At 47.7% G+C, this 13,630-nt stretch overlaps 1 protein-coding gene across 13 annotated transcripts in view; it reads right to left on the bottom strand.

Moving 5' to 3' along the window:
• Window positions 1-10,710, bottom strand: part of Mink1 (misshapen-like kinase 1 (zebrafish)) — a 52,903-nt gene extending 42,193 nt beyond the window's left edge. For 9 of the 13 annotated variants that reach the window (XR_388490.4, XM_006533677.3, XM_006533678.3 and 6 more), the window contains exon 1: window positions 9,164-10,710. Coding sequence is in view for 12 of the 13 variants with exons in the window: in XM_006533677.3 (XP_006533740.1) it covers window positions 9,164-9,220 (57 nt within the window). In the remaining variant the exon portion in view is untranslated. The remainder of the gene's footprint in view (window positions 1-9,163) is intronic. The other 4 variants (NM_001045964.1, NM_001045959.1, NM_176893.2 and 1 more) reach the window with 1 other exon arrangement.
• Between the last annotated feature and the right edge of the window lie 2,920 nt (window positions 10,711-13,630).

Raw genomic sequence — 13,630 nt, 5'->3', positions numbered from 1 at the left:
TCCCCCAGGAGGCCATTATAAGGCCCTACAGAAGAGGCAGAGGTACCAAAGACGAATCAAATACATCCAGTGACACATGCACGCAGTGAGCCTTGAATGCTGGCTGAGGTTCCCAGGCTACAGGAATGTTCCATTCACCTTTCAGCTCTGGCCTGCATGGTCTCCTGCTGTGGAGTACGAGGTCTGTGGAAGGTCTCTCTCCCCAGCCATCCTCACTTTTCTCAAATGTCCCTACTTCGTCCACTCACCTCATTCAAGCCTCTCAGACTCCTCTTGAAGGCTGTGCCACCAAACTCCTCACAGCCCATCCTACCATCTCACACCCTCCATTCACCTGACATTCAAGCTGGTTCTGGAATCTGGCTCCTCCAAGAAGCCCAAGACTTGTGGCTGCCCCACTGTTCTTTCAAGCATTCAAAAATCGCTAACACTTCCCAACACACCCCACTCATCCTTTACTGTGCACAATGTAAATGAGAGTCTCTGTCTATTTATACACAGAATCTGTCTAATGTTAGAGGGAGAATCCTGCTTCTCACAGACTTAAGAGCTAAGTCAAGGCCAAGCCAGATTGTTCTTATGAGAGGCTGGCTTACCTAAGCCACTGCTCAGACTAACAATCCAGCTCCCAGAGCAGAACACTCACCTGCTACAAACTCACATGTTGAGTCCTCAGACCCAAGACTCAGGAACCCCACCCCCACTCCACCCCCTGCCGCACTTCCAATAAATACACGAGGGTTACAGTCCTGTGTCCTTTCCACAAGCAATCCATGATTTTATAAAACATTTTCCCCATAGAACTTCAGACTAAGTCCTTTTGAAGACTGGAGTTTTCAACGCCTCAGATTCACAACTGCTGACCAATGACACAGTCTGTCTCATTTTTAGTCACTAACTAAATCTATCTGTGGCTTCATTTCTATTTATTGTCTTTTATTTTTCTTAAAGCAATGCCAGCTTAGCTTATGCCTCTCAATCAACCAACCAAACGTTTGTGTCTTGTGAAAACAAGCCAGGTGTTTGTGACTCACATCTGTGATGCAGTACTCAGGGTTAGGGTAGGAAGACCAGGGAACCTGACTTACATGCTGAGTTCTACAAGGCCAGCCAGAAGACAAAGTAAGACCCTGGCTCAAAACAATTCAAACCAGAAAAATAATGCACAATGTTGGCACACAGGCATAAACCTAACCCGGGACTTGGGAGGCAGAGGCAGGACAATTCCAAGTTTGTGACCAGCCTGGGCTACGTATATAGCAGTTCCACGGCTAAGCTCAGCTAAATAACCAGACTCTAGTTTCAAACAAAAACAAAGCAAACACTAGGTTTTGTGAGAGAGTGGAGTTGGTTTCAGAGATTGAATCTAAAGCCTTAAGTGTGCTAAGCAAGCACTCTACCAGAGATACACCCCAGGCCAGCAAGCACTCTACCAGAGATACACCCCAGGCCAGCAAGCACTCTACCAGAGATACACCCCAGGCCAGCAAGCACTCTACCAGAGATACACCCCAGGCCTGTCTTTGTTCTTTTGTTGAGATAAGAACTCATGTACCCAGGCTAGGCTCAAACTCCCGATCTTCCCTCCCAAATTCTGGAGTTACAGTTGTCTGCTACCATACTGATATTACAGCTCTCTTTTTACCTCCTACACCCCTAAAATCACATTTATTGGCTGGCAGTAGTGGAGCATACCTTTAATCCCAGCACTAAAGAGGCAGAGGCAGGCAGAACTCACAAGAAAATCTTATCTTGCAATAAATAAATAAATAAATAAACAAACAAAATCACATTTATCTATTATCTATTTATATGCATATGCAGAGGTGAGAGAACAATTTGGGGGCATCAGGTCCTCTACTCCCACTATGTGGATCTCAGAGACTGAATCTGAATCATTAGATTTGGCAGTGAGTGGCTTTATCTACTAAGACATTTCATTTCACTAGCTACCCTCCCCACTCTCAAACACACATACACCCAGGACAAGGTCTCACTATGTAGCCCTGGCTGTCCTAGCACTCACTCTGTAGACCAGGCTGGCCTCAACACAGACACCCACCTGCTTCTGCCTCCCTCGAGCTGGGATTAAAGATATGCACCACCACACCCAGCTTCACCAGGCCTCCAGTACTTTGATTTGGAGACGGCTCACTAAACTGCCAAAGCCAGCTTTAAGCTTACTCTGTATCTAAGCAGGCCTTGAACTGGCAATTCTTCTACCTCAACCTGACGAAGCTGCTAGGACTGAATGCTTTTGTTGACAAGCATAAATAAAAACATGTAGTATTTGCATAGAACTTACATAGTCTCCTGCAGATTTTAAATCTCTAGATCATTTTTAATACCTAATGTAAGTATAAATGCTATATAACAGTTGCTATAACATACTGTGAGGGAACAGTGACAAGAAAAACAAAACTTGTGCAGTCATCCTGTAATCCCAACACTTGGGGAACTAAGGCATAAGGATCACCAGAGTTTGAGTCAGCCTGGGCTACATAGTGTCACCAGCCTCGGGGACAGAGTGAAACCAGCAAAAACCAACAACAAAAAAGTCAATTAGGACTGGGAGAATGGCTCAGTGGGTAAAGCACTTAGCACACAGGCACAGAACCAAGTTCAAACCACCAGAACCCATGTAAAGCCAGGTGCAGTAACCCTCCAGCAAGCTGGGAGGCAGAGACAGGACAACCACTGGGAGCTTGCAGCCCGGCTGGCCTGGCCTATGCAGCAGGGAACAAAAGACTGCCCCAAATAAGGTGGGATGCGATCGAGGACCCACACCCAAGGTTGTCCTCATTTCTAACTACACACACCATGGGACACACCCACATGCATGAATTCATATACATGTTCATTTTAAGTCCATTCATTAACTTAATCACTTTCTGCTCTATTTTTCAATGGGGGTTGGGGAGAGTCTAAAGGATTATTGGCATAAACTGTTACATGGTAGGTGCTGAGGGAGTGTGGGGCTGAAAATTAATTTCAAGATGATTGGCTACTCACTAACCACAGCACAGCAGAGGATGAATACAGATTTATAACTATTAGGATTAACAAGAATGCCTAATTTTGAAAGCCCTAAGATAATGAGCAAACACTAACTGTAAGGTAAGAGCAGGGCTCGAGATGGCTCAGAGGTTAAGAGGACTGGCTGCTCATCCAGAGGTCCCAGGTTCAGATCCTAGCACCCACACGGTGGCTAACAACTGTAACTCCTGTTCCAAGGAATTCCTAAGTCCTTTTCTAGATGTTGCAGGCACCAAACACACATAAGCTACACAGACATACATGAAGGCAAAACACTCATACACATAAAAACATAAAAACAAACAGATCAGGACAGCCTAGGAAGGCACAGTGATTGATATATGCCTGTAGTACCAACCACTTGGGACCATTGAGTCCAGGAGTTTGAGGCCAGCCTGAGCAATATAACAAGACGCCTGGCAGGAGAAGGGGTAGTACTTCCAAGGTCTGAGTTTGCAAAGGCATTTCTTAAGTGGCTGCTCAGAGTACTGGTTCAGAAGTTTAGTATAGTTTTGAATACAATATCACAGCCTTCCCATAGGGTCTAGATCTAGATAGCAACAGCAAGACAATGCTCAGTGGCAGCGGATGAAGGAAAGGTCAGCACCCAAAACTTTGATAGGACTCTGGAGACACAAAGTTCTGCAGGTAGACTCAGGTGGCTTCTGGAGATGCTCTCCAGGCCCAGGATGCTTGTATGTGATCAGGTGGACAGGTTACTGAATTCCTTGTGTATAGACCTAGATCAAACTGCAAGCTCGCCAACAGAAGTTAAACACTTCCTGCCATTCTTTCCCCTAAGTGGCAAGTGTTCTAAGTAGCCCGAATTGTGTCGTATTCATTCTGTCTTAGGCACTATTTGTAGCTCAATGGAGTGAGGCTGAAGCTGCATCTTATACAGCATCATGAGCTCTTGGGGAGGGAGGGAGACCAGATCAATGTCTTGCTGACCCTACCTTCCTGTTATGGGGTGGGGTGCAGAGTTACATATACACTCATGTGTGTGCATGGGCAAATGGGTGCACATGCAATTGGGGGGTGGTCAACATCAGTATCTTCTCTCTTTGATGGTTTTCCACCTCATTTATTTGGTGAGGCTAGCTGGCCAATGGACTCCAGGGACCCATGTGCTTCAGCCCAGGCTGGAGTTACAGATATGTGCCACCCTACCTGGCTTTCACATGGGTGCTGCGGATCCAAAGTCAGGCCCTCAGGCTTGTATGGTAGACAGCTCATTGACTGAACCACTCGCCCCACTTCCAGTTGTTTTCATTGTCAAGCCCTCACTTTTGGTGGCTCCAAGACGGCTTAGCAGGTAACAGCACTTGATGTAAGCTTGAATCCCCAGCAACCACTCAAAAAGTTAGGCAAAACTGTGTGTGCCCGTAACCTCAACATTGAGGAGGAAAAGATAAAACTGGTAGATAGAGCTGGGCAGTGGTGGCACACACCTTTAATCCCAGCACCTGGGAGACAGAGGCAGGCAGATTTCTGAGTTTGAGGCCAGCCTGGACTACAGAGTGAGTTACAAGACAGCCAGGGCTATACAGAGAAACCCTGTCTCAAAAAACGAAAGAAAAAAAAAAAAACAACCCAAAAACCAAAAAAACTGGTTGATACCAGGAGCTCCATGGGCAGCCAGCTTAGCCCGAAATAAGAGAGTCTCTGGTCAGTGGGACTGTGATAAGGGTGTACAATGGAGAGTGAAAAAAGACAGCCAGCATTCCCTAGCTTTCACAGGTTATGTGCACCCACACATGTACATGAACACACACGCACACATGCCCACCTCCATTTCCCAAAGAATTGTTCTTCACGTGTCACTAAGCTATGGCAATTTGCTCTATTTTACAACATGAAGGGTTGTGATGTCTCTCCTGTCTGGGTAATGACTGAACACCCAGTTCCAGCCATGGCCTCTCCCATCATCCTTCCATCATTTTATCAAAGCAACATTTTACATCGCCTTAAATACCACAGCTTTCAAATCCCCCTCCTCCTGCCATCCTCTAGGGGGAAAGTCACTAAATGTCCTCACCGCTGCTGCAAGAGGTCAGTCCTCCCATTCATCTGCCTAGGACATCTGTCATCAACACGTGGACAGTTAGCATCTCAGCACACAGCAGCAGTCCCACATTGCTCAGCGGCCTAGACATATGCCCGCTGCCAGCGTTCTAGTGGTGCTGGCTCTACAGCATCAGACAGAGGAGGAACGGCATCCTCAAAGAACACACATAATCATTTGAGAGATATAAAACATGCAAAGTCATTTGAGAAAATCCACCTGTCAGCAGCTACCACCCAGTCAGTAACAAGTCCCTTGAAGGTGTGTCGTGGCATTACTTCGATACAGCCGCACTGCCTGGCTCCACAGCTGCAGAGACACTGCAGTCTAAAACTTGGAGCTGCTGGGCAGTAAAAAAGAAACTGTTTGATTTACGAAGTGGGTCAACCAAAAGCAGTCATGTCAAAGGAAAGAGGTCCCCAGGGGAGCCTGGGGTCTGCTCCCCGCTTCCAGCTGCTTTTGTTCATGCTTTATCCTCTGTGAAAAGCCAACAGTTCCAAGTCAGAAGACTCTCCCGGAATATAACAAAGTTGGGACGCAGGCAAAGATGACTTCATACTATTTCCTCTAGGATAATACAAACTTTATTTTAGCCATTGCTTGATCAGAAGCACCCAGAGCTCTGCTTTATCACAAGGCAAGGTCTGATTCCAAAGCACCTCAGAAAAGACTCTTTCTGTCCTTGTTTTTGAGACAGGTTCTCATGTATTCCAGGCTGCCTTTGAACTTTTGTTTTGTCTTTTAAGGCAGGGTTTCTCTATTATGTAGACCAACCAGGCTGTCCTGTAACTCAAAGACCTCCACCTACTTTTCTTCTGGAATTAAAAGTGTGTGCTACAGCACCTAGCATATTTACTTATATTTGTGTGTATATGTGTATACCTTTGTGTGGTTATATATATGACCTCATGCATACAAGCAGCCTGGCACATGTGTAGAAGTCAGAGGACAACCCACTTTCTTCTTCTACCAGGTGGGTTCTGAGGATCAAGCTCAGGTTGTTATCAGACTTGGTAGTGACTGCCTTTACCCACTGAGCCATCTCCTCTGGCCATGTCTAGCTTTCTTTGTTACTTTAAGCAAACATACACTAACAGCTTCCAGTTGTTGCAGCATGCACTTACCTAACAAATATCTGAGTCCCACTACATAAAATGCTTAGGCACAAGGACACAGAGGGAACAGGACAGTCAGAATTTTAGCTTACAGTATGCTTTCATTTGTGTAGCACTGAAAATCCTAGTGTGTCACCATGTTAAGCAGACAATTACTACAGAGCTATACCTCCAGCCTTCATCCACATTTTAGTCAAGATCGACAGAAATAGATCTATGTCAACTAGTGATAATAAGTATGGAAAAAAATAATTTTATAGAGACATAAAGCAGAGAAGTGTTATTAGAGTTCTAGGAGGCTTCTCTGACTGGTAATACAGTCACTCTACGCTAGGAACTGAGCTAAATACTTACTGTGCACCATTTCATTTAACTTCAGTAACTATGTCTAATGCTATTGCCAATTCCACCATACAGGCAAGAAAACAGAGCTTAGGGAAGTTAGACCGCAGAGTCTGAAGGAAGGGAGGTAAGGATAACAAACCAACGTCTGTATCTTACAGGAGGTAAGGAAGCTGGGGTTTCAATTCAGAAAAGCAACTGGACTCATGTTCATCCCCCACTACACTACACCACCATACTGATGGACAAACAGCCCAAGAAGCCAAGGGTGGTGTGGTAACAAAGTAGCAGGTCCTTCTGGTCACCTTACTAAGAGATTAGTGCAACTCAGTCTTCCTCTAATATCAGACTATTACTCTCACCGTCAGCTGAAAACCAAGCCTTATCTTGAAACAAGAGGAGACAGACATCTGAGGTCATAGAGGCTAGCTTCTCAACCCTAAGGATGCTCTTCCCTCACCCTAACCCAACCACTGACACCAGGCTTGCACACTTGGTTAATTCTCCCAATGGTTCCATTCCTAACTAGAAAACGGGAACAGAAGAACAAGGTGTGACTGGGCCAGCTGCCTGACAGAGCCACAAGCAGTTCTCACAGATGTGTCGGACCGGACTGGCAATTGAGAGAGAAGCCAGCAAGGAGAGAGCAGCCTTTCCAGCCCCATTCAAGAAAGTACAGCTCTTCCACAGGTCCTGGAGTACCAGAGTGAGAGACATGAGCTGTTTTCTTCAGAGGCAGAAGGCAGGACAGACAGAAGTACAAGGAAAAGGTCACCCAGTTCTCTAGAAGGGAAGGAGAGGAACCCCCGGAGGAGTAAGCATGGAAAGAGGCTAACATACTTCACGGAGGGAAATACCATGTCCAAGGGCAAATAGTAATTTTCTGGAAATCCCAAGTTGGGGGCCCAGGATAAAGTTACCAGAGAAACCAAGAGAAAAGAGCAGTAGAGGACCAGAGGTAAAAATCAAAGGTCACTGCCTGCACCTACCCACTGGGTGACAGTGTTTCTTTATGGTCACCACAGCCAGACAACCTGCGGCCAGAGTTAATCAACAACTTCAGTTTGCAATTGCATTCCAAATGCAAGCACATTAAAACTTTACTCAAAACCTGGATTTCCATCTTACATCCCAAAGGACTCGAGTATCCCAGTTTAAACACTGACTAAGCTGATCTAAAGCCTCCCCTGTCAAAGCAAGCGCAGGCACACACAGAGGGAGAGAGAAGGAGAGAGGGGGACAGAAGAAGAGAGGGAGGGAGAGAGAGAGAGAGAGAAGAGAGGAAAGAGGGAGATCCAGTACTCAGTCTTGTTCTCCAGAAAGTTATCTCCAGTAAGTCAGGTCTCATAACCCAACGTTGCACCAAACAAATTATGACCTGAATGGCAAGGGAGGGAAAAAAAAAAAAAAAAAAAAAAAAACTGTGTCACCTAGAGAAACCCAATTAACAACATGACTCTGCTCTCTTCAATTCTCTCTCCCCTCCAGTCATATCCGGGGCACTTGTGAGGTGGCTGCCTTTTCCCTGGGTAATTTACAAGCCAGAAGCCAATGTGTACAGAGACCTTCTGAGAAGGTAAGCATGAGGTGGGGAATCCTGCTCTAGCTACACCTACGCCGCCGGTTGGGAAAGCTCACCGGGCATGGAATCAAAACACCACCTGGGAGACAGTCTGGAATGGTTCACCTTGAAATTTCTATGTTGCCCTTAAGACAAAGCTGCCCGCTAGAGAACACTTACAAATGCTGAACTGAAAATTCCGGGAGGAGAGAGAGTAAGTGCCCCACGTGGAACAATAAATGGGTTATTTGAAAGCATTCCTGACACAGTTGTTTCCTCTTAACCGCTTCCCTAATGAACCCCTCCCTCCAACTCTCCTTTGCCTCCACTCCCACTAGTTCCCTCCCTACTGACCTCAGGCAGCGTGTTGTGTGTGCGTGTGTGTTTGTGTGTGTGTGTGTGTGTGCTTGTACATGTATGTAAACATCGTCTTCCGGCCCGAGTTTCCGAGGAAATCCAGGCTTCCCTTCCTCCCACTGTGCACTTGTCTGTCCTCCCAGCCCCACGCGGCTGCAGAGTTAGTAATGTAATATTCAGGGACCCCGAGACCGGAAATGCCTGGGTCTGAAAAGCTGCACTTGAAACACGAGAAAAGGGATAGGGAAAGTGAACGTGGGATGGAGACGTAGGAGGTGTGTGGGGTGGAGCGAGGAGGTGAAATCCGCCCAACTTGCAATTTAGGGGTAGGCGAGGAAGAAAACGAGGGATGAGGGGGAGGCTGAGGCAGTTGCAAAGTCAAAATTCCAGGAGCCAGAAGAGGAGGTGGAGGAAGCAGACATGAGGGCCGAGAGAGGGGGGACACAAGAAAGGCTCTGCAGGTGATGCAGGGCTGTGTTTAGGGACACCAGAGGTGACCCTCAAACGCCTATAAAGGAGGGGACTCGGATCCCAGCAGCAAGGTAGGGGTGGCACGCAAGTGTGGGGGAGGGCAGCACAGGGTGGGGACCAAACTGGCTCCCAGAATCTCCAGAGGGCGAACCCCCGGGCGGCGAGAGCTCGGGGTAAGGGCAGGGGTCGCGGGCGCGAGGCTGGGGTGGTGCTCACCCGCAGGGCAGACAGGTCGATGTCGTCCAGGCTGCGGGCGGGGGCTGGGTCGCCCATGGCCGCCGCGGGGCCACTCACGCTCCGGCTCGCTCACTCCGCTGCCGCCGTCGCCGCTTCTCCCCCATCGGGGGACTCGAGGGGCGGGCTCCACCGCGCCTGCCCCGAAGGCCGGGGAGGGGGAGGGCCAGCGGGAGGACCGACCCAGCGGCTGACAGGCGCTCTCACCCGCGCGCCTGCAACCCGAGTCGCCGGCTGCCCTGCGCACGCGCAGAGCCGACCGTGACGCGAACGCGCCGGGCGCCCCCTCCTGCGGGGCGCCGACACCTGCGCGCAGGCGCAGGAGAGCGGGCGGAGGGCGAGCGCGGACCCAGTCTCGCTAGAGCCTGGAGTGGAAGGAGCGCGACCACCCGCTGGTGCGCGTGCGCATACACCTTCCCTTCCTTTTCCCCCTTTTATTATTGTTGCCTCCTCTCCTCTAGTTCCTTCGTTGATCTTTATTTGACTCCTTTTCTTCCCTTTCCCTCTTTCGTGTGCCCAGCTGCCAATCAAACCACCTACCTCTCGATTTGCGGGGGAAGGGAGGCGGGACCCAACCCCCTCTATTACTAGGGGGGTTGTTATGGTAACTCCCCACGCGAGGGCTGCTGGCCTCTAGATAGGACGTGCTGTCCACCCACCCAATTGCCATGGTAACAGTGGAGCCGCTGAAGGAGGGGCCACTCCGTGAGAACTTGGCTGGAGAAACCACGTGGGAGGGAAGGACGGGGCTACTGTCTGCCCTTTACTCCCTTTCTAGGCTGGAGTGGGGATGTTGGGAGCAGATAGGCACTCCTACTGCACACGTCTGTATCTGCTTCTCTTAGCACAGTGTTCTGCAGGAAAGAACTATCCCTGGAGTTGCTAGTGGTAAAGCAGAAGAAACTGTATCCAATCCCTTCAAATGTTTTTCCAGCTCCTCAGATCTACTCCTGTTGGCACAGCACCTCCAGCCGGTTAGTCTCACTAGAGGATGGGTGAGGCTTTGTAACTATAGACAGACATGTTCTGCCACTGACTAATGTGTTGTCTGACCCTGAGCAAGCAAATTTGCCTCTGGGCTTTTCTTTCTCTATGAAGTTGAGGGGAGAAGGTTCTGAGTTTTCAAGAGCTCTTCCAACACTAACACTCCCTCTGAAAATGAATATAAACATTGCTTAGGTGAGCTTGAATTCTCTGGAGGCTTCTTGGCACATTTGGGTGCACATTCAAACTTGCTCCGGGTACTCTCCTGACTCATTTACCTTGCCCCTGATATGCAAGCCACAATCCCCATTTGGCCTTCCCACATGGCCTCTCTGCCTGGCACCTTCGATTAAATTCTTCATTATCCAGAAGTGATTTTTTTTTCTAAAACTTAAATCTGGCATCATTGTCCTGTTTAAAACGGTTTTCTGAACCCCACCATTCAGGAAGCTGAGGCAGGAGGATTACATTTTCTATTAGCCTGGACTATAAAATGACAGGGGGAAAAAAAAAAAAAACAAAATGAGAAAAAAAAAAAAAAAAAAAAAAAACACCGTTTGATGACTCCCACTGCCTTGTGGGTAGTGATATCAAAGACTTTCAAGATTCTGCTGTTTCTTTGACCTTATGTATATATATTTTTCTTTTCTGGTCTTATGTTCTAATAAACCATACTTAAACTTGCTCCAGATGTAATGAAATATATTCTACTTGAAGCCCCCAGAACACCTCTTACCTGTCTTTGCACTTACTTCTCTTTGCCCTGGAGTATTCTCCAACTTCCAGCTGTGCTGACTACTTTTATGTCAACTTGACACAAGCTAGAGCAATTTGAGAAAAGGGAACCTCACCTGAGAAAACACCCTCACCGGGTTGGCCTGTGGGTAAGCCAGTGAAGCCTTCTCTTAACTGGTCATTGATGTGGGAGGTCCCAGCCCACTGTGGGTGGTGTCACTCCTGGGCATGTGGTCCTGGATTGTGTAAGGAAGCAGGTAGAGCAAGCCAGTGAGCCTCTGCGCCATCTTCTGTGGCCTCTGCTTCAGTTTCTGCTTCCAGGTTCCTGCCCTGACTTCCTTCAGAAAGGGAGTATGATCTGAGCACTGTAAGCTGAGATAAACCCTTTCCTCCCCATGTTGCTCTTGGTTGGGGTGTTTTATTACAAAGTAGAAACCCAACCGAGACACTAGCCACGGCCACTCTCATTGGCCTTTGCTTTGCCTGGCCTGCTGGAATCACCTCTCTATGCACACTATTTTACAATATTTTGTTACATGCATTTGTATGCATGCAGGGGTACATGCACAAAGGACTACCTCTGTGTGGAGATCTCCTGGGTATGGTGGCTCAAACCTCTAATAAAGTTCTCAAGAGGATTTCCAGAAAGTACAAGGCCTTCCTGGACTACAAAGTAAGATCCTGGCCAGCCTGTGCTATATGAAGCCTTGTCTTTTTTTTTTAAGATTTATTTTTATGTATATGAGTACACTGTAGCTGTACAGATGGTTTTGAGCCATCATGTGGTTGCTGGGACTTGAACTCAGGACCTTCAGAAGAGCAGTCAGTGCTCTTAACTGCTGAGCCATCTCACCAGCCCAAGCCTTGTCTTAAGAAACAAAAATCCAGGTATGGTGGTATACACCTGTAATCCCATTACTTGGGAGGCAAAGGCCAGAGGATAGTAGCAAGTTAAGGGCTAGCCTGGTCTACATAGTGAATTTCAAGACAGCCTGTGAGATTCTGTCTAAAATGAATTAAATAATAGAGAGGCATTTAGCATCTACTCAATAAATTTCTTAATGCCAGATTCACGGGCTGTTTAATAAAGATAGTTAATAAATGAACAAATCAACATCTCAGGGATGGGATAAACGGCCACCTTCACCTCACAAGGTCATTGTAATCCCTGGGGTGGGAAGGAGAATAAGCAAGACTGGCGCAAGCTGGTTCTCCTTTGCTTGTTTTGCAACCTTGCTTTCCTCCCCTACCCTATGGTTGGCCTTTCATCAAGACCCCTGGACCAGAGTCGGGCGTGGTAGCACATGCCTTTAATCCCAACTCTTGGGAGACAGAGGCAGGCGGATTTCTGAGTTCAAGGCCAGCCTGGTCTACAGAGTGAGTTCCAGGACAGCCAGGGCTACACAGAGAAACCCTGTCTCGAAGAAAGAAAGAGAGAGAGAGAGAGAGAGGTAGAGAGAGAGAGAGAGAGAAAAGAGGGGAAAAAAGGAGGTTGGGGTAGGAGGCTGAAGGATCATGAATTAGAGGTCAGACCAAGTTATATAGCAAGACCCTGTCCTAGCTGGGCATGATGCAGAGGCAAGGTTACTGCAACTATAGATTGCTGGTCTACACAAGGCCCTGTCTTCAAGCAAACACTGCAAGACTAAGAACTAGAAGGCACTATGTGAAACAGTCCAATCTATCCCGTGGCCCAGCTTTGGGGCAGCTTGCTGCCTCTACCTTACAGTTAAGGAAGGAATGATCCCCCAGGGAAAGAGATATTTAGTGCTGACAATGAGACTAATTAATGGGAAGCCAATTAGTACCTGGAACTCCTGTGTGTAGGAGGGGCTATTAGTGTTTTGTCGTGTGTGGTATATGCATGTGCATATGCATCTGTTCAGAGGTACGTGTGTGTGTGTGTGTGTGTGTGTGTGTGTGTGTGTGTGTGCGCGCGCGCGTGTGCGTGTGCGCACATGCTCATATGCTCACACACGTGTGTACACATGTACAAGCAAAGGCTGGCGAAGAATCCCTGTCCTCCTCCTGGGTTGCCTTGTCCAGTCTAATATGAGGGGAGGGGCCTACTCTTATTGCAACTCCATATGCCATGTTTGGTGGATATTCCCAGAAGGCCTGCCCTTTCCTGAAGAGAAGCAGGGGAGTGGAAGGGGAGGGGAGAGGTGAAAAGGGGGGTTGCAGTTGGGATGTAATATATAAGAGAATAAATTAATAGAAAAAGAAAAGTTAGGGATCTTTCAGCATTTTTTTTTCTTTTTTTAGATAGGTATGTAGCTCTGGCTACATATCACTACATAGCCCTGGCTATCCTAGAACTCACTCTGAAGATCAGGTTGGCCTCGATCTCAGAGATCAGCTTACATCTGCCACCTGAGTGCTGGAATTAACGGTGTGCACCACCACTGCCCAGCAAGGAACTCTCTTCTTTAAAAACAAACAAACAAACAAACAAACAAACAGTTTTAGTTGATTTTTAATTTTAATCTATTTAGTGTGAGCACCCACGGGAATGCCATGGCCTGTGTGTGGTGTCAGAGGACTTTCAGGAGACTGACTGCTTTCTCCTTCTAGCCTGGGGATCCTGGGGATCAAACTCAAGTCATCAGGCCCAGCAGGAAGCATCTTCCTCTGGCGAACCATCTCACTGGCCCCAGAAGCCACTTCTCAAGAGAACTAGAGGGATGGGAGAGCAACCTAATTCCCTCTGGTCACATGATCACCCACCCC

The sequence above is a fragment of the Mus musculus genome, chromosome 11 (assembly GCF_000001635.26).
Source record: "Mus musculus strain C57BL/6J chromosome 11, GRCm38.p6 C57BL/6J".
In the NCBI taxonomy this organism is placed as follows: Eukaryota; Metazoa; Chordata; class Mammalia; order Rodentia; family Muridae; genus Mus; species Mus musculus.
Note: the sequence above shows the minus strand (reverse complement) of the source record. Positions and strands in the feature narration are given on the sequence as shown.